Below are 19,046 nucleotides of genomic sequence, written 5' to 3' on the forward strand. Positions count from 1 at the left end.
ATCATATTTCTCCAGTTTTAGCTTCTCTTCATTGGCTCCCTGTTAAATTCAGAATAGAATTTAAGATTCTTCTCCTTACATATAAAACTCTTAATGACCGAGCTCCATCATATCTTAAAGATCTCATTGTAAGATATTTTCCTAACAGAGCACTTCGTTCCCAAACTGCAGGTTTACTTGAGGTTCCCAGAGTTTCTAAAAGTAGAATGGGAGGCAGAGCCTTCAGTTATCAGGCCCCTCTATTGTGGAATAAGCTGCCAGTAAATGTCCGGGAAGCAGACACCCTTTCCACTTTTAAGACCAGGCTTAAAACTTTCCTTTTTGATAAAGCTTATAGTTAGGGATGGCTCAGGTGATCCTGAAACATCCCATAGTTAAGCTGCTATAGGCCTAGACTGCTGGGGGGCCTCATCTGACACACCTTTCCTCACTTTACTCTCTTTATGTATATGTGATATTATTATGGTCATTAACTCGTGTTTCCCTGTTCCAACAGATATCCTGAATGGTGTTACAGTGCCGCCGTCGCGGTGGCCCCCCCCCCTTTCTGTCTTCTCAAACCCCAGCTGGTGGAGGCGGATGGCCACCCTTCCTGAGTCTGGTTCTGCCAGAGGTTTCTTCCTGTTAAAAGGGAGTCGTTTCTCTCCACAGTCGCCTCAGGCACGCCGCTCAGGCCGGGAGATTGGACCGAAAAACAAAAAGTTTTCAGTGCAATCTGTTGGTTTTCTTAGCTAGGAAATTGTTTTTGAATTGGCTCTATATGAACGAATTATGATTATTATTAATTAATTGAATTCCAATTGGCTTGAATTGGACTTACTATCTAAGTGCCTTGAGATGACATTTGTTGTATTTGGCACTATATAAATAAAAATGAATTGAATTGAATTGAATTGAGATCGTTCCACCATCGGGGTGCCAGAACAGAGAAAAGCTGTGACCGTGTGGATGGTGCGCAGGGACCGCTGAGTGAGGGGGCAGCCGGCCGCCTGGTGGCCGCAGAGCGAAGTGGTCGGGCGGGGGTGTAGGGCTGGACCATAGCCTGGAGGTATGAAGGAGCTGTTCCTTCCACTGCCCTGTAGGCCAGCACCAGAGTCTGAAACTGGATGCTGCAGCTACAGGGAGCCAGTGTAGAGAGCGGAGAAGGGGAGTGGTGTGGGAGAACTTGGGGAGGTTGAACACCAGACGAGCAGCAGCTTTCTGAACCAGCTCCAGAGGTCTGATGGCAGAAGCCGGGGCGCCAGCAAGCAGCGAGTTGCAGTAGTCCAGGCGGGAGATGACCAGAGCCTGGATGAGCACCTGCGCTGCCTTGTCGGTGAGGAAGGGGCGAATCCTCCGGATGTTGTAGAGGAGGAATCGGCAGGAACGGGCCACTGATGCGATGTTTGGCGAGAACGACAGTTCGTCGTCCAGGGTCACACCCAGATTCCTCGCAGTCCGAGTTGGCGTCACCACGGAGTCATCCATGGTGATGGCCAGGTCTCTGAACGGGCAGCCCTTCCCCGGGAGAAACACCAGCTCAGTCTGGTCCAGGTTGAGCTTAAGGTGGTGCATCGACATCCACCCCGAGGTGTCTGCCACGCACGCTGCAATGCGTGCTTCCACTTGGGTGTAAGAGGGGGGAAAAGACAGAATCAGCTGGGTGTCATCTGCATAGCAGTGGTAGGAAAAGTTATGGGAGTGGATGACAGAACCAAGAGATGATGTGTAGAGGGAGAAAAGAAGAGGACCCAAGATCGAACCATGGGGAACCCCAGTGGTGAGCCTACGTGGCTTCGACACAGACCCTCTCAGTGTTACCTGGTAGAAGCGATCTGTCAGGTAGGATGAGAACATGGAGAGTTCAGAGCCAGAGACACCCATTCCCTCCAGGGTAGAAAGAAGGATGTGGTGGTTCACTGTGTCAGATGCTGCAGACAGGTCCAGGAGAACCAGGACAGAGGAGAGAGAGTTAGCTGAGCAGTTTGGAGTGACTCAGTTACTGCTAGGAGGGCTGTCTCAGTTGAGTGGCCCACCTTGAAGCCGGACTGGTGGGGGTCCAAGAGGTTGTTCTGGTGGAGGTAAGAGGACAGTTGTTTAAAGACAGCACGTTCAAGAGTTTTGGACAGGAAGGGTAGAAGGGATACCGGTCTATAGTTCTTGATCTCTGAAGGGTCAAAAGCTGGTTTCTTTAGAAGAGGAGTGACTCTGGCAGTCCTGAAAGCAGAAGGAAAAGAGCCTGAAGTCAAAGATGTGTTAATGAGGTGGGTCAGGTAAGGAAGAAGATCAGGTGCAGCAGAATGAAGGAGAGGGGAAGGGACTGGGTCAAGGGAACATGTGGTGGGGCGGCTAGATGTTACAAGGTGAAGGACCTCATTTGAAGAGCGTGGAGAGAAGTGGGACAGAGAGGGAGGTGAGGGAGAAGGTGGTAGAGAGGGAGGAGTGGGAGAGCGACAAGTGTGGGTGGTGTGGACAGCTGGGGGGTGAGGGAAGGAAGATCGGATATTGTTAACCTTCTTGTCAAAGAAGTCGGTGAAATCGTCACGGAGGAGGGAGGAGAAAGTTTGAAAGAGTTTTTTGGGGTTGGAAGCAAAAGTTTGAATTTTGTTACAGAAGAAGGCAGTTTTTGCAGCAGAGAGAGGAGGAGAAAGTGGAAAGCAAAGACTGGAAGGCAAGAAGGTCTTCAGGAAGTTTACTTTTCCTCCATTTGCGCTCAGCCGCCCTCAAGCTCCACCTCTCAGTACGCACTGAGTCCGACAGCCAAGGGGCAGGTGGAGCTGAGCGTGCAGGCCTGGAGGTGAGGGGACAGAGATTGTCCAGAGAGGAGGACAGGGTGGAGAGAAGAAGATCAGTAGCAGTGTCAGGGGATAGAAGAGAAAAAAATTCAGGGGCAGGCAGAGCAGAGAGAACAGAAGAGGAGAAGTCAGTGGGGGAGAGAGAGCGGAGATTGGGACGAGAAGATACCAAGTGGGTGGGGGAAGGTCGGGAGGGAGGAGAGGAGAGGGAGAGGGTGTAGGACATGAAGTAGTGGTCAGAGAGGTGAAGAGGAGTGACAGAGAGGTTGGCGCTAGAACAGTGCCTGGTGAAGATAAAGTCCAGTATGTTGCCAGCCTTGTGGGTAGGAGGAGATGGGGAGAGAGCTAGGTCGAAGGAGGAGAGAAAAAAACAAGAGGGTGAAGCTTCTCCGTCTGGATGTTGAAGTCACGGAGAAGGATGAGGCCGGAGCCATCATCAGGGAAGTGAGAGACAAGAGTGTCCAGCTCCTCCAGGAAGTCCCCAATAGGGCCTGGTGGGCGATAAACTACAGCGATGGTGAGCTTGACTGGGTGAGAGACAGTGACAGCATGAAATTCAAAGGAGGAGGGAGAGAATTGCAAGGGAGAGAATTACTAATATAATAATTAAGCAGTGATACGTGCCGTTGGCTGTTTATAAAATAAACAATAAAATAAACAAGAAAGTTAAGCACAATAAATGATTCCCGGCTGTGCAGTGCTTTTTGAACGATATGGCGAGCCTCTACGAAGTTGTGATTTATGGTGGCATGGTATGAGTTGCAGTGTTGGTCAAGTTACTTTTAAAAAGTAATTAGTTACAGTTACTAGTTACTGCTCCCAAAAAGTAATTGAGTTAGTAACTCAGTTACCACATTGTAAAAGTAATTAGTTACTCAGCAAAGTAACTGTGGCGTTATTTTTTATGTTCTATAACGCTGTTATGTTCTGTAACATCTTTAACATCAAATATGTTTATATTAACTGACTGAAGAATAAAAACCCTATATACAGTAATTTAGAACATTCGGTATTTATTCAAACTCAATAGATTGCAGCCTGACATATGATGCATAGAAATAAAAACATAAATATTGAATATAAAATGGTGATGGTGGTCACCTGTTTCTGACCTGAAAAATGGAGTGTTGTTTGTTTTCGAGTGGCTCCGTCTCCTTCGCTGGGGCTCACGCTAGCTGCCTTTGGGTCTGGGGTTGGGTTAGCTAGCTGCATTTGGGCCTGGGGTTGGGTTAGCGAGCTGCATTTGGGCTTGGGGTTGGGTTAGCAGCTGCATTTGGGCTTGGGGTTGGGTTAGCTAGCTGCATTTGGGCTTGGGGTTGGGTTAGCTAGCTGCATTTGGGCTTAGGGTTGGGTTAGCGAGCTGCATTTGGGCTTGGGGTTGGGTTAGCAGCTGCATTTGGGCTTGGGGTTGGGTTAGCTAGCTGCATTTGGGCTTGGGGTTGGGTTAGCTAGCTGCATTTGGGCCTGGGGTTGGGTTAGCAGCTGCATTTGGGTTTGGGGTTGGGTTAGCTAGCTGCATTTGGGCTTGGGGTTGGGCTAGCAGCTGCAGAAGCAACAAGTGCTTCATATTCGAATGGGTTGATGTAAGGTGCTTCATTAGATTTGAGTTACTTGAGGCAGACGTGGATAAAGTTTTTTTCCCTGGGCATAGCGTGTATATTACACACACATTCTTGCCTTTTATCTCCACGAGTGAGAAGTAGTGCTGGTACTTCCAGTTAGAGAACGCTACCTTTGAACTTCCCTGGCTCGTCGGCATTGTTGCTGTCTTGTGTGTGTTTAGTAGTAGTCGTCAGCGCCTACAACCAAATTGTAGTAACGTGCCACTTTATATTCTGAGTAACGATAACGGTGTTGTAACGATGGGAAAAGTAATTAATTAGATTACTCCGTTACTGGAAAAATAACGCCGTTAGTAACGCCGTTAGTAACGCTGTTATACTTAAACGCTGTTACTCCCAACACTGATGAGTTGCATACGGGAGAAAAAAAAAATCACTTTTGTGCCCCCCCCCCAATCCTGACATCGAATCTGCACCCCCGGATATGAACTAACAGCCTATGTGGTTGTTTTGATTGCAGGACTTGTTGTAGTATCTCCTCACTCACTTAACATTCTCTATGGGGATAGAGTCAGGTTGTAGTCCTTTGGGATGAGTTCTCATCACTCAAACATCATCAACAAGTGTTTACAGCCCACTACAGAATTCTGATGAAATTCCTCCCACCCTACTCTCCATTTCCCATACATACTAAAATGTTCTGCTCAGTTTAGAAGTGGAGCATTAACTAAAGCCATCCACATACTCAGAGGACCCTGCTGGCTGCCATGGATGCAGCACAATGCAGAAAACGCCTGTAGAGAGTGGATAAGACATTGCAAACCATTCTTTCCACACTGCATTGTAGGTGATAATGTTCACGGTTGACGAGAATTGCTGGTGCTGGACTACTTCTGCTGCTGCTGCTTTGTTGTACAGCTGTGATTGCTTGTTTTGCTGTCAGGCAACTGATGATGCTCTGGCCATTAGAAAATGTTGAGAGGCAGCTAATTGGGTCATTTGTCGACTTGGCTGAGTTTAATTTTCAATATTTTCCCTCAAACTCCTTCTGTAAAACATGAGTGAAATTTTACACCACCGATATATACATGATAACAAAGCACTGACAACCTCACAACTTCCTTTAATTAATCTATTGAATGACTAATAGAAGGAGAAAGTAGACACTTTAAAGATTTGGTGAGGAAAAAATAAAAGAGGGAGGAGGAAAAATATGGAAAGAAAAGTGTTGGAGGGTGACATAGGCAAATGAAGACAAAACTGGCTCATCAAAGTTAAAAAAAGAAAAAAGACACAATGATACATGGTTATTACTACATAAGCCTAATACATAGGCCACAATTCTTTTATTTGAATCTTTCAAAGAACAACCTGCGTGTGTTGTCAACCTCTTTTTCAAATTCTTATGACGCAGATCCCTGATGACCCTCAGTCATACTTCTGATATTTATATTTACAGGCTGGTTCTGTTGTAGGCAGAAGGCTGGACCCTCTCAGTGCTGTGGTGGAGAAACGGATGAGGAGGAAGTTAGATTCTGTGATGGAGAATAATAAACATCCTCTCCACAGCATCCTGCAGGACAGAGGAGCAGCTGCAGTGAGAGGCTGCAGGACTGAGAGCTTCAGGAGGTCCTTTGTTCCCACAGCCAGAAGGCTTTTTAACAGGGACTGCTGAGTTCTTCTCACATTTAGTCATTTATTATTGGGGCCTGCCATAGCATTGCATGGCAAGGCACCTATTACTATTCCGTTGGCAAAAGTCTATGGGATTTAACATTGAAAACATGTCTCTTTATTTATATATTTATTTATTCTTCCGTCCACATTAATGGGCCCGCACATCCCAACAATATATATATCAAAACGAGCGGCTCGATGAGTTTTCGCGGGCTATTACTTTTATTGAAGATTGGCGTTACCATGGCGACGTAATAAGCAAAAAACAGCCCCCCAAAGCACCCCCTAGGAATAAACAGGGGGATGACCTGGAAAAATCATAAAAAACCCAAACTTTTGAGCAGTTACTGTGTCATCATGCATTAACCTAGAAACGCCATTCAAATGTCAGTTTGTAGATACGTCCGTGCTGTGTTCAGAAGTGAAGACGCCATGTCGATACCTGCTACGGATTTCCCACAGCATGCCTCCAAGCGACACAAAGTTTTGGCCAAAATCTGAAAAATTTTAATTTTTAGAGCACAACTGCCATTTCATTAGTGTGTGGGAAGAGCAAGAGTTCTGACCTCAGATTCATTTTCGAATCGCCCTGACGCCTACAAATATCGCTCCAATGCCATTATGTACTGTCATAATATAGGCACGCATGTTGGGATTCATAAAATGTTTTCATATTTCATCTAGGGCTGACCGTTTGCTCTCAGAGCCCCTCAGAGCAAAGTGATGTCGGGGCTCAAAGACCTCAAATCCCCATTTTAATTCATCCAATTCTCAGAATCTCAGCAGCTCCTGCAGCCCTTCTTTCTCTCATCCGTGCTTTCACTGTGAATGTGCTACAGATCTGAAACGCGGGAATATTGAAGTCCAAAGGCGTCCCTCGCTCATTCTGTGAGAATTTTTTCCGTAGCTCTTACGGTTTCCGAATGGAAAGCATCTGTTCGTAGAGGTTTTTTGGCTCTGAGAAGCCTGAATCTCATATAATTAGTGTAGCAGCAGCTGGGGCAGCTTAACTGTCAGTTAAATGAGGGAGATTAATTACCATAGAAACAAGGCTATTAGTGGCCCAGCCAGTCCTTTGAAGTTTCAACAGCACAATTAACCTCTTTAAAGGGACAGTTGGCCTCTTTAAAGGGACAGTTCGCCTCTTTAAAGGGACAGTTCGCCGCTTTAAAGGGACAGTTCGCCTCTTTAAAGGGACAGTTCGCCGCTTTAAAGGGACAGTTCGCCTCTTTAAAGGGACAGTTCGCCGCTTTAAAGGGACAGTTCGCCTCTTTAAAGGGACAGTTCGCCTCTTTAAAGGGACAGTTCGCCGCTTTAAAGGGACAGTTCGCCTCTTTAAAGGGACAGTTCGCCGCTTTAAAGGGACAGTTCACCTCTTTAAAGGGACAGTTCGCCACTTTAAAGGGACAGTTCACCTCTTTAAAGGGACAGTTCGCCACTTTAAAGGGACAGTTCGCCTCTTTAAAGGGACAGTTCACCTCTTTAAAGGGACAGTTGGCCGCTTTAAAGGGACAGTTCGCCTCTTTAAAGGGACAGTTGGCCGCTTTAAACGGACAGTTGGCCTCTTTAAAGGGACAGTTGGCCTCTTTAAAGGGACAGTTCGCCGTTTTAAAGGGACAGTTCGCCACTTTAAATTTTTTAATTTAAACGTCTTTGATGCCGTTTAGGCTTGAATGCTTCTTCTTTAGGCCTTGCGAACCATTCATGAGCAGCCGTGATTGGTCGAGCGATACGCACACTTTGGCAGGCCCCTTCTAAATTTCTTAAGAAATGTTCTAGTTATTATTATTATTATTATTATTATTGTTGTTATTGTTGTTGTTGTTGTCTAATATATAATCATTGTAAATATTTAGAATTTTTTTGAGGAATTTGACTGAATTTCTTGAATTTCCCCCTTAGCACCGTCGCCTCACAGCAAGAGGATTCCAGGTTCAACTCCCGGCTGGTTCTTTCTGTGTGGAGTCTGCATGTTCTCCCTGTGTATGCGTGGGTTCTCTCCGGGTACTCCGGCTTCCTCCCACTGTCCAAAAACATGCATGTCAGGTTCAATGGTGTCTCTAAAGAAATTGATCCTGGGAGTGAGTGTGAGAGTGTGTGTGGTTGTATGTCTGGTTTGTCTCTGTGTGGCCTGTGATGGACTGGCAGCCTGTCCAGGGTGTACCCCGCCTCTCGCCCGAGAAACCGCTGGGATAGGTTCCAGCTCTCCCGCGACCCGACCGACGGATTCAGCGTCTATAGAAAATGGATGGATGGATGAATTTCCCCCATTGGGGAATGAATAAAGTATTTTTCTATTCTTCTTCTATTTTTTCTATTCTAATCATAATAATAACAATGAAGTGGATACATAGAATCCTAAGTAGAACACATTAAAAAATTAATTCAACCTGAGATTATTCAAATTTCTCACAATGGAGGCATCTCAATTTACAGATTTTAATGAGTGTTTTTAGGCTCCTGGGTGAGTTTTTTTTTGTTTTACCTTTGTGAGCATCTTCATTGCTCCAGCATATTAAAGAACAGATCAGCTCTCGATAATCAATAATGGATTGTAGTTGACATCTGAAATGTCTGTGAAGATATGTTAAAATAAATAAAAATTTGAATGACAAAAAAAATAATAATAATAATGGATTGTAGTTGTGGGTTTCATATATTATGAAGATTTGTGTTTGATTGCAATTTCTGTTTTGTGAGTCTCCTGCTCAGTTTTATTGGATCACTTTAGTATTGGATATTGGATAGTGTGTAGGGTCTGATTTAAAGATATCATCCGAAAAAAAAAAAAAAAATAAGAAGAAATTATTTTCTTTTAAGTACTTTTAAAAAACAAACAATTTTAACAAACGTTGCTGCAGCGGTGACGCAGCCAGGGAAGAAAGACATTTTCGAATGTAATGTCACGCAGTTGGAAGAGATGCTGTGCAAAAACATGACTAAACCTCAGCCTACAAAAGCAAAATGACTCCTCTTTTGACTTGTTTGTGACACACCGGTTCTCAGTGCACGCCTGTTACAAGTGACAGTCAAGCTCGTGTGTTGCGTCGCTATATCCTATACATGGGAAATGAAGTCTTTTCGGCAATACCTTTTATTTTATAATTTCTGATAAAACTACAATACCCATGGCTCCAGGCGCATGCGCAACTTGTGTTGATATCTGCCGGTCGGTAACTTCCACACGTCTGCTTGTCTCTGGCTCTCTGGCTGTACTCTAACACGGCGCTTTGGGAGGTATAACACCAGAAATTTCAGTTGCATTTGTTTGATCGGTCATAATAAGCTTTTCATTTTCTACTATTCATCATTTGTTCCTCAGTATTTAAGCTAATACAGCAAGGGAAGTAGCAACCAGGCTTACAAGCTGAGTTTAGCTAGCAGGACATAGACACACTCAAAGTAAAATTGGACATGTTTCGTAACAAACTTTCCAATGATAACATGTCTGTATGATAACATGTCTGTATGATAACATGTCTGTATGAATGACTTTGTCGTAGGCCCTACACTTACGTTTACAGAGATGACGTAAGGTCGTTCAAACACATAACTTCCTAACTAATGACACGTCGTGTTTGTATTCTGATTGAGGAAATATCAGTCTTTGCTAATCGATAATACACATTATATGAAGTTCGACTTAATAAATATTCTCATCGATGTATTTACCTACTCATTTCATTATAGACACCGCAGTTACTCTCCAACCAACTCGACGTTACTTTCTCGAACTTTTGCTTCGTTTGTTTGCATCGAGTTGACTGTTATACCGAATTTAATTTGAAATTTCTGACCCTGAAGGACACCAGGAGAACCAGTAGTTGCGAGGAAGAGGGCAGCTGAGAATAATGTCTCCTCCACGACTCACGGGTGCACTGCGCTCATTCTCCAATGTCAGCAAGAAGGAGGACCTCGCTGAACAGTTCTATGATCTAAAGGTGAGGTCATATAGCAGATGTTTATTAAGTAATGTTGCCATGATGAAACCGTGCCATATGTGAAGAAGGCTTTTTACATTAATCCAGAAGTTTAGCAGCAGGTTAACTAAACCTGGCTTTGTTTCCATTTTTAACACTGTGGAAAGTTTAGAGACTCTTCTGCTCTTCTTGGTAGCACGCCCTCAGAGACTCTTCTGCTGTTCTTGGTAGCACGCCCTCAGAGACTCTTCTTCTCTTCTTGGTAGCACGCCCTCAGAGACTCTTCTTCTCTTCTTGGTAGCACGCCCCCAGAGACTCTTCTTCTCTTCTTGGTAGCACGCCCTCAACGACTCTTCTGCTGTTCTTGGTAGCACGTCCTCAGAGACTCTTCTTCTCTTCTTGGTAGCACGCCCTCAGAGACTCTTCTTCTCTTCTTGGTAGCACGTCCTCAGAGACTCTTCTTCTCTTCTTGGTAGCACGCCCTCAGCGACTCTTCTGCTGTTCTTGGTAGCACGCCCTCAGAGACTCTTCTTCTCTTCTTGGTAGCACGCCCCCAGAGACTCTTCTTCTCTTCTTGGTAGCACGCCCCCAGAGACTCTTCTTCTCTTCTTGGTAGCACGCCCTCAGAGACTCTTCTTCTCTTCTTGGTAGCACGCCCTCAGAGACTCTTCTTCTCTTCTTGGTAGCACGCCCTCAGAGACTCTTCTTCTCTTCTTGGTAGCACGCCCTCAGAGACTCTTCTTCTCTTCTTGGTAGCATGCCCTCAGAGATTCTTCTGCTGTTCATTTTTTTTTTTTTTCATTTTTATTTATATAGCGCCAAATACAACAAATGTCATCTCAAGGCACTTAGATAGTAAGTCCAATTCAAGCCAATTGGAATTCAATTAATTAATAATAATCATAATTCATAAAATAATCCAATTCGTTCATATAGAGCCAATTCAAAAACAATTTCCTAGCTAAGGAAACCAACAGATTGCACTGAAAACTTTTTGTTTTTCGGTCCAATCTCCCGGCCTGAGCGTGCCTGAGGCGACTGTGGAGAGAAACGACTCCCTTTTAACAGGAAGAAACCTCTGGCAGAACCAGACTCAGGAAGGGTGGCCATCCGCCTCCACCAGCTGGGGTTTGAGAAGACAGAAAGGGGGGGGGGGGGGAGGGGGAGGGGGGCAGGGGGCCACCGCGACGGCGGCACTGTAACACCATTCAAACGATATCTGTTGGAACAGGGAAACACGAGTTAATGACAATAATAATATCACATATACATAAAGAGAGTAAAGTGAGGAAAGGTGTGTCAGATGAGGCCCCCCAGCAGTCTAGGCCTATAGCAGCTTAACTATGGGATGTTATTGGTAGCACGCCCTCAGAGACTCTTCTGCTCTTCTTGGTAGCACGCCCTCAGAGATTCTTCTGCTGTTCTTGGTAGCACGCCCTCAGCGACTCGTCTGCTGTTCTTGGTAGCATGCCCTCAGAGACTCTTCTGCTCTTCTTGGTAGCACGCCCTCAGAGACTCTTCTGCTGTTCTTGGTAGCACGCCCTCAGAGACCCTTCTTCTCTTCTTGGTAGCACGCCCTCAGCGACTCTTCTGCTGTTCTTGGTAGCACGCCCTCAGCGACTCTTCTGCTGTTCTTGGTAGCACGCCCTCAGAGACTCTTCTTCTCTTCTTGGTAGCACGCCCTCAGAGACTCTTCTGCTCTTCTTGGTAGCACGCCCTCAGAGACTCTTCTGCTGTTCTTGGTAGCACGCCCTCAGAGACTCTTCTTCTCTTCTTGGTAGCACGCCCTCAGAGACTCTTCTGCTGTTCTTGGTAGCACGCCCTCAGAGACTCTTCTTCTCTTCTTGGTAGCACGCCCTCAGAGACTCTTCTGCTGTTCTTGGTAGCACGCCCTCAGCGACTCTTCTGCTGTTCTTGGTAGCACGCCCTCAGAGACTCTTCTGCTGTTCTTGGTAGCACGCCCTCAGCGACTCTTCTGCTGTTCTTGGTAGCACGCCCTCAGAGACTCTTCTTCTCTTCTTGGTAGCACGCCCTCAGAGACTCTTCTTCTCTTCTTGGTAGCACGCCCTCAGAGACTCTTCTTCTCTTCTTGGTAGCACGCCCTCAGAGACTCTTCTTCTCTTCTTGGTAGCACGCCCTCAGAGACTCTTCTGCTGTTCTTGGTAGCACGCCCCCAGAGACTCTTCTTCTCTTCTTGGTAGCACGCCCTCAACGACTCTTCTGCTGTTCTTGGTAGCACGCCCCCAGAGACTCTTCTTCTCTTCTTGGTAGCACGCCCTCAGAGACTCTTCTGCTGTTCTTGGTAGCACGCCGTCAGCGACTCTTCTTCTCTTCTTGGTAGCACGCCCTCAGAGACTCTTCTGCTGTTCTTGGTAGCACGCCCTCAGAGACTCTTCTTCTCTTCTTGGTAGCACGTCCTCAGAGACTCTTCTTCTCTTCTTGGTAGCACGCCCTCAGCGACTCTTCTGCTCTTCTTGGTAGCACGTCCTCAGAGACTCTTCTTCTCTTCTTGGTAGCACGCCCTCAGAGACTCTTCTTCTCTTCTTGGTAGCACGCCCTCAGCGACTCTTCTGCTGTTCTTGGTAGCACGCCCTCAGAGACTCTTCTGCTGTTCTTGGTAGCACGTCCTCAGAGACTCTTCTTCTCTTCTTGGTAGCACGCCCTCAGCGACTCTTCTGCTGTTCTTGGTAGCACGCCCTCAGAGACTCTTCTGCTGTTCTTGGTAGCACGCCCTCAGAGACTCTTCTTCTCTTCTTGGTAGCACGCCCTCAGAGACTCTTCTGCTGTTCTTGGTAGCACGCCGTCAGCGACTCTTCTTCTCTTCTTGGTAGCACGCCCTCAGAGACTCTTCTGCTGTTCTTGGTAGCACGCCCTCAGCGACTCTTCTGCTGTTCTTGGTAGCACGCCCTCAGCGACTCTTCTGCTCTTCTTGGTAGCACGTCCTCAGAGACTCTTCTTCTCTTCTTGGTAGCACGCCCTCAGAGACTCTTCTTCTCTTCTTGGTAGCACGCCCTCAGCGACTCTTCTGCTGTTCTTGGTAGCACGCCCTCAGAGACTCTTCTGCTGTTCTTGGTAGCACGCCCTCAGCGACTCTTCTGCTGTTCTTGGTAGCACGCCCTCAGAGACTCTTCTGCTGTTCTTGGTAGCACGCCCTCAGAGACTCTTCTGCTGTTCTTGGTAGCACGCCCTCAGCGACGCTTCTTCTCTTCTTGGTAGCACACCCTCAGCGACTCTTCTTCTCTTCTTGGTAGCTTCACACATATGTTTATGTGTGTGCATATGTCTTCTTCTTCTTTGTATACATTAAACCACCATATGTATCATTGTCCCTCTTATAGAATCTGGGGTTGCCCATTTTGATTTATCTGTCAGAGCGTTTGCTTCTATTTGACTCTTGAAATAAAATTTTGAGCAAAATTGAGTCTCACTTTTACCTGGCTCAGCTCTCATCAAATCGTCTTAGCAGAAAAAGTGCTTCTCCAGGAAAACAGTGGCCTCAGTCACTCAGAGATTATCTCTCAGCTTGTGTTTAAATGCTTAGTTTTTAAAGACATGGAGAAACTGATTGTAATGGAGTCACTGTGTTAATGATTCTCCTGACCTCAGAGTCTGAACTTTCACACCTGCACAGATTTAATATGTCACTGCTCTAAAGAGAGATTTTATAGAAAAAAAACAAAAAACTAAGCTCAGTACCACAACCCTGTCCAAATCACCATGGATGCATGTTTAACTGTAATGTGAAAAATGTGTGTGGCATCAGAAATAGCTTGCCTATCTTTTGACATATGTTAAAACCCAATTTATGAAAAAAATAAAATCAGCTGGTTCAGTTGTTCATTGTTGGCTTGTATTACAAAATAATTTGGAGCCATTGGTCTTTGTAAGAACTACTGGTATGGCTTCATTGAATGGTTTCTTTAAATGGCTCTTGTTTGGAGACGAGACACAGACAGAAGGCAAATCGGTGAAATGTCTGGACACATGTACTCCTTAGAAATGAGTGGGGAGTTTGTCCAAACTTTTGACTGGTACTTCATGTAACAAAAGCCAAATTGTATCGGTGTCTCAGTGCCCCACATTTGTTGACATCAACAGATGCTATCAGATCATTTGTGTGCAAAAATGTTTTGGTAGACGGCAGGTATCAAACTGAACTACTGTCATCCAAATGTATCTAGGCTTTTATAAACGCCTGTCGTCTCTGGAGTAGTAAGGAGTGCTGTTTTTGGAAGGTAATTCCATTTCTCCCTATGACTCATGGTAGGCCAAACGTCTGAAGAGACAGGAGCTGTTTGCCAGAGAGGGCCTGACGTGGCAGAAGATTGTCCATTTGTGCACGGAGCATCAGGACAAGCCCGAACAGCAAGCTGCCAGTCAAGAATTGAAGAGCCTCCTTCTGGCAGCAAAGCAGATTGGTAATTGACTCTTCAACCTCAAATGCATTGTTCTGTTTTTCCAATCTATTTTTCTGCATTTGTGCAACACTGTTGAAATAAATGGCACTATGATATAGTCTTTTTTTTTTTTTTTTTTTTTTTTTTTTTCTTCAAGACCTTTACTTTAAATTGTTTAGAAAACCATCTCTTTTAAGGGAGATCCTCTGTTTTTTCATTAATTATGGTCACTGTTTTCATCCATAGAGTCTTTGGCACTAATCCATTCTTTACTCTCAAACTCTCATGTTTTCAACCTGTGTGACTGGATGCATGTCAAATGTTGGTGTGAAACACTTTCTTGAATGGATAAAAGCAACAAGTCGGATGCTTAGAGCATTTAATTGGTTGAAATTTCCCTTTCCCCTCCCTCTCTAACCATCTTCACTGTATTCTACTTCATTCTCTGACATTTTTTCCTCCAAGTGTACAATTACTCTGTATTCCCTTTGGCGAAGTGCAGTTCTGATTGAACCCAAACTGTTTGGAATCTTATTTAAATGAGGTGCAGGAGGTGAGAGCAGTGAGCTTCCACTGTTCATAGTGGCTGAATGTTCAGTCGGTCAGCTGTGACGAGTGCAGAGCTAAGCTTAAATGGCCATAAAGAACAACACTGCTCTCTAGGCAACGCTAATTATTATAGAAAGTTAAAATGATTCTTGCAGTACTTTGTAATTACCATCATTAAAATGATGACTAATACATCAGTTTTCATTCTCCTTCCAGTTGGAGTTTCTCATATTTTCCATATGAAGCGCCTAACTTTACCATAAAGCAGTACAAGCAACTGACTAGTTCATGTTTAATTAGTATATTGATACAATGTACTTAATAATAGTATTGTGACGGATCAAGCACCTACATCCAATCAGAAATATATTAAGCAGGTGAAAAATACTTTGCATGTAAAGAGCTGATTCAATGAAAATTTATTAGTTGACAATGTGTTATTAAATGTTAGTTTATCTGTAGTTATTGGCTCATTGTTGTTGTACTTTACTTCAGTATTGAACTAACTGCGACTTACACTCTTCAAACAGGTTATGGTTAGGGTGAAGTGACATCTTCTGCTTCTTTGGGTTAGGGTGAAGTGACGTCTTCTGCTTCTTTGGGTTAGGGTGAAGTGACGTCTTCTGCTTCTTTGGTTAGGGTTAGGGTGAAGTGACGTCTTCTGCTTCTTTGGTTAGGGTTAGGGTGAAGTGACGTCTTCTGCTTCTTTGGGTTAGGGTGAAGTAACATCTTCTGCTTCTTTGGGTTAGGATTAGGGTGAAGTGCAGCTTCTGCTTCTTTGGGTTAAGGTTAGGATGAAGGGACGTCTTCTGCTTCTTTGGGTTAGTGTGAAGTGCAGTTTCTGTTTCTTTGGGTTAGGGGTTAGGGTGAAGTGAAATCTTCTGTTTCTTTGGGTTAGGGTTAGGGTGAAGTGCAGTTTCTGTTTCTTTGGGTTAGGGGTTAGGGTGAGGTGAAATCTTCTGCTTCTTTGGGTTAGGGTGAAGTGAAATCTTCTGTTTCTTTGGGTTAGGGTTAGGGTGAAGTGCAGTTTCTGTTTCTTTGGGTTAGGGGTTAGGGTGAGGTGAAATCTTCTGCTTCTTTGGGTTAGGGTGAAGTGAAATCTTCTGCTTCTTTGGGTTAGGGTTAGGTTGAAGTGACATCTTCTGCTTCTTTGGGTTAGGGTTAGGGTGAAGTGCAGTTTCTGTTTCTTTGGGTTAGGGGTTAGGGTGAGGTGAAATCTTCTGCTTCTTTGGGTTAGGGTGAAGTGAAATCTTCTGCTTCTTTGGGTTAGGGTTAGGTTGAAGTGACATCTTCTGCTTCTTTGGGTTAGGGTGAAGTGACGTCTTCTGTTTCTTTGGGTTAGGGTGAAGTGACGTCTTCTGTTTCTTTGGGTTAGGGTTAGGGTGAAGTGACGTCTTCTGCTTCTTTGGGTTAGGGTTAGGGTGAAGTGACGTCTTCTGCTTCTTTGGGTTAGGGTTAGGGTGAAGTGACGTCTTCTGTTTCTTTGGGTTAGGGTTAGGGTGAAGTGACGTCTTCTGCTTCTTTGGGTTAGGGTTAGGGTGAAGTGACGTCTTCTGCTTCTTTGGTTAGGGTGAAGTGACGTCTTCTGCTTCTTTGGGTTAGGGTTAGGGTGAAGTGACGTCTTCTGCTTCTTTGACGTCTCTTCTAGCACAGAGGGACTTCTTGAGGACCATTTAACATGGTCTATTAGAAGAGAAGTATCCATAGTGCCTAACAGTATATCAAACTGACTACAAAGTAACCACAAATCTTTGAAAATATTGATGTTCTCTTCTACCAACAAGGATATTCCAATGCCCCCCCCCCCCCCCCCCCCCCCAAGTCAAAGCAAAGCCATCTAGTGAACAAGAAGCTATCGCTCATAGTTAAGTTCATACAAGCATTCCATTCCAACCATGTGCAAGTTGGACAATTCAGTTTTTGTACGATTGCAGGAAAGGCATTTCTTATATTTAATAGCATTTCTTGAAATGGAGATTATTATCTACTTCTCACAAGCTTCATCCAGTTGTCCTTGGGCTTTGTTTGTTGTGCCTCTGTGGAGGAGCCCTGTGCAGGACTGTTTTCTTCACATTCCTCCCACCGGATTCTCTCCATTACTGTACCCGGATTCTCTCCAGTACTGTACCCGGATTCTCTCCATTACTGTACCGGATTCTCTCCATTACTGTACCCGGATTCTCTCCATGACTGTACCCGGATTCTCTCCATGACTGTACCCGGATTCTCTCCATGACTGTACCCCGGATTCTCTCCATTACTGTACCCGGATTCTCTCCATTACTGTACCCGGATTCTCTCTCTGTGGACCTGATGCTAGTCCAGTTCTGCCCTCTTCTGTGAATGAGCTAACAAACATGGTGCTGTTTACTGCAACAAAATGCAGCTGTGATAAAGGAAGGCATGGAACTATTAATTCTACATAATTGAGTCCCCTAACTCCAAGTAATTTTTGGTAAAGTACGAGCATTAAGCCACAATTAGAAAGCATTATGAATTTTGTTCTTAATAAAATGCAGTTAACAGCAATCAGTAAACAAGTGGTAAACCTACCATTAAAGCTGCCATCGGCAACTTTTTTTTAGTCATATTAGCTTGAACTGTCATGGGATTCTGGAAGTAGAATATTAAATAGGCTGTTTAGGAAAAATCCCAAATTCTGTAGCTCCCTCTGAAGCCTGTAATCGTGCTTGCAAAAATCGAGCGCTCCCGGCTGTTTTTAACCACGTTAGGTTTATTATTGATCTATTATCTGAGCAGAACAGTCACCAACCACGTCTTCCATGCTGAGCGTGAGTCTGCCCCCAGCTTGTGTGCGCGCACACTGGTGTGAACTCACGTGCACAACCTCGTCCACAGAGGGGGAGGGACCTGAAAGTTGTATCAGTTCGAATTTTCCGACTTTAGACTCGGAATTTTGAAAACCTGCCGACGGCAGCTTTAAACTTTCTTTCATAGTAAAGTCTTAAATGGTGTAACATAGAGACAATAGCCTCGTTTCCACTATGTACGGGTCGGTTCAGAACGGTTCTCTTATTTCAGTGTTTCCACTGCCACCAAAGCGTACCGGTCCCATGGAACCCGTTCCCATGGAGCCCGTTACCATGTCTGTAACCCTTCTGCTTGGGGTACCCAGCACACAGGACCGGTTCCAGGCTCTGCTCTCCGGTGTTGGTGAGGAGGCTGTGCAGCGGGAGCTCGATGGCGCTGTGCCAAACCAAAAAGTTTTCCAGCTGATTGCAGCAGAAATGGCAGAGAGTGGTTTCAACCGGACCGCGAGCCGGTGTGGCATTAAGCTGAAGAAGCTGGGAGGTGGTTCCACATTATGGATGCTATTTACGCTTTGGCACACACTCCTCCCACCCCTAAGTGTCCCCTTTGTACAGTGGGAACGCAAGCTGACCCCAAAGCAGACCCGACCCGTACCGGAGTGCATAGTGGAAACGAGGCTAATGTCTTTTCAAAAGTTTCAAATAAGTGATAGTTTTGTGTCTAACTGGTTTGTTATTTGACTAATTTATCAGATGCAAAATGTAAACTAAAGGTTATTAAATAGATCAATGAATTCATTTTGGCATTGTGTATATGCACTTGGCTGACCTTCTGGCTATAAATCCCTGTATACATTGGCCTTTGAAAACCCATATTGATTGACAACAACTCACAGTTCCGTGCCTTTGAAATTTGCATTTGCATTTGTTTAGGCATAAACATATCATATGCTCACCAAGAGAATATTCTCATGCAGCTCTCATGATAGGTTGTTTCTATTTTCATTTGAATCTTTTTATCTCCCTATTGTAAATGATTCACTTTACTGTCACACTACCCTTGATGAGCGTGTTTCTTCTGACTACTGACTGCAGTGTAAATGTGTTTGCTTTGTTCAACAGTTGGTACAGAACATGGGTCAGGAGGCCATTGAAGTGCAGCTGTCTTCCTGTTTGAGACCTTCCACAACAAAGCTCATGTGGGCACAGAGGAGACCAGGGCCATTAAACAGATGTTTGGCCCCTTTCCGTCGTCTGCTGCCGAAACCTCCTGTGCCTGTGTGGCCCGGCTGGTGGCTCCGCTCGATGGCTCCAGAGTGGAAGACTTTATCCACACCCAGAGTTCTCGTCATAATGCCCAACAGAGTTGTGCTTTTGGACGCAACATTGCCTTCTC

The 19,046-nt window shown here is 45.0% G+C and overlaps 1 protein-coding gene across 1 annotated transcript; it reads left to right on the top strand.

Annotated features, from left to right (window-relative positions):
- Positions 1-9,094: 9,094 nt before the first annotated feature.
- LOC142379609 (activating signal cointegrator 1 complex subunit 3-like) lies at positions 9,095-18,856 on the top strand. Its single transcript, XM_075464659.1, has 4 exons — positions 9,095-9,250; positions 9,818-9,954; positions 14,201-14,351; positions 18,773-18,856. The coding sequence occupies exons 2-4, from the start codon at positions 9,865-9,867 to the stop codon at positions 18,802-18,804; spliced, it is 273 nt and encodes a 90-aa protein (XP_075320774.1). The 5' UTR covers positions 9,095-9,250; positions 9,818-9,864; the 3' UTR covers positions 18,805-18,856.
- Positions 18,857-19,046: the final 190 nt, after the last annotated feature.

This window comes from Odontesthes bonariensis, chromosome 5, assembly GCF_027942865.1.
Source record: "Odontesthes bonariensis isolate fOdoBon6 chromosome 5, fOdoBon6.hap1, whole genome shotgun sequence".
Taxonomy (NCBI): Eukaryota; Metazoa; Chordata; class Actinopteri; order Atheriniformes; family Atherinopsidae; genus Odontesthes; species Odontesthes bonariensis.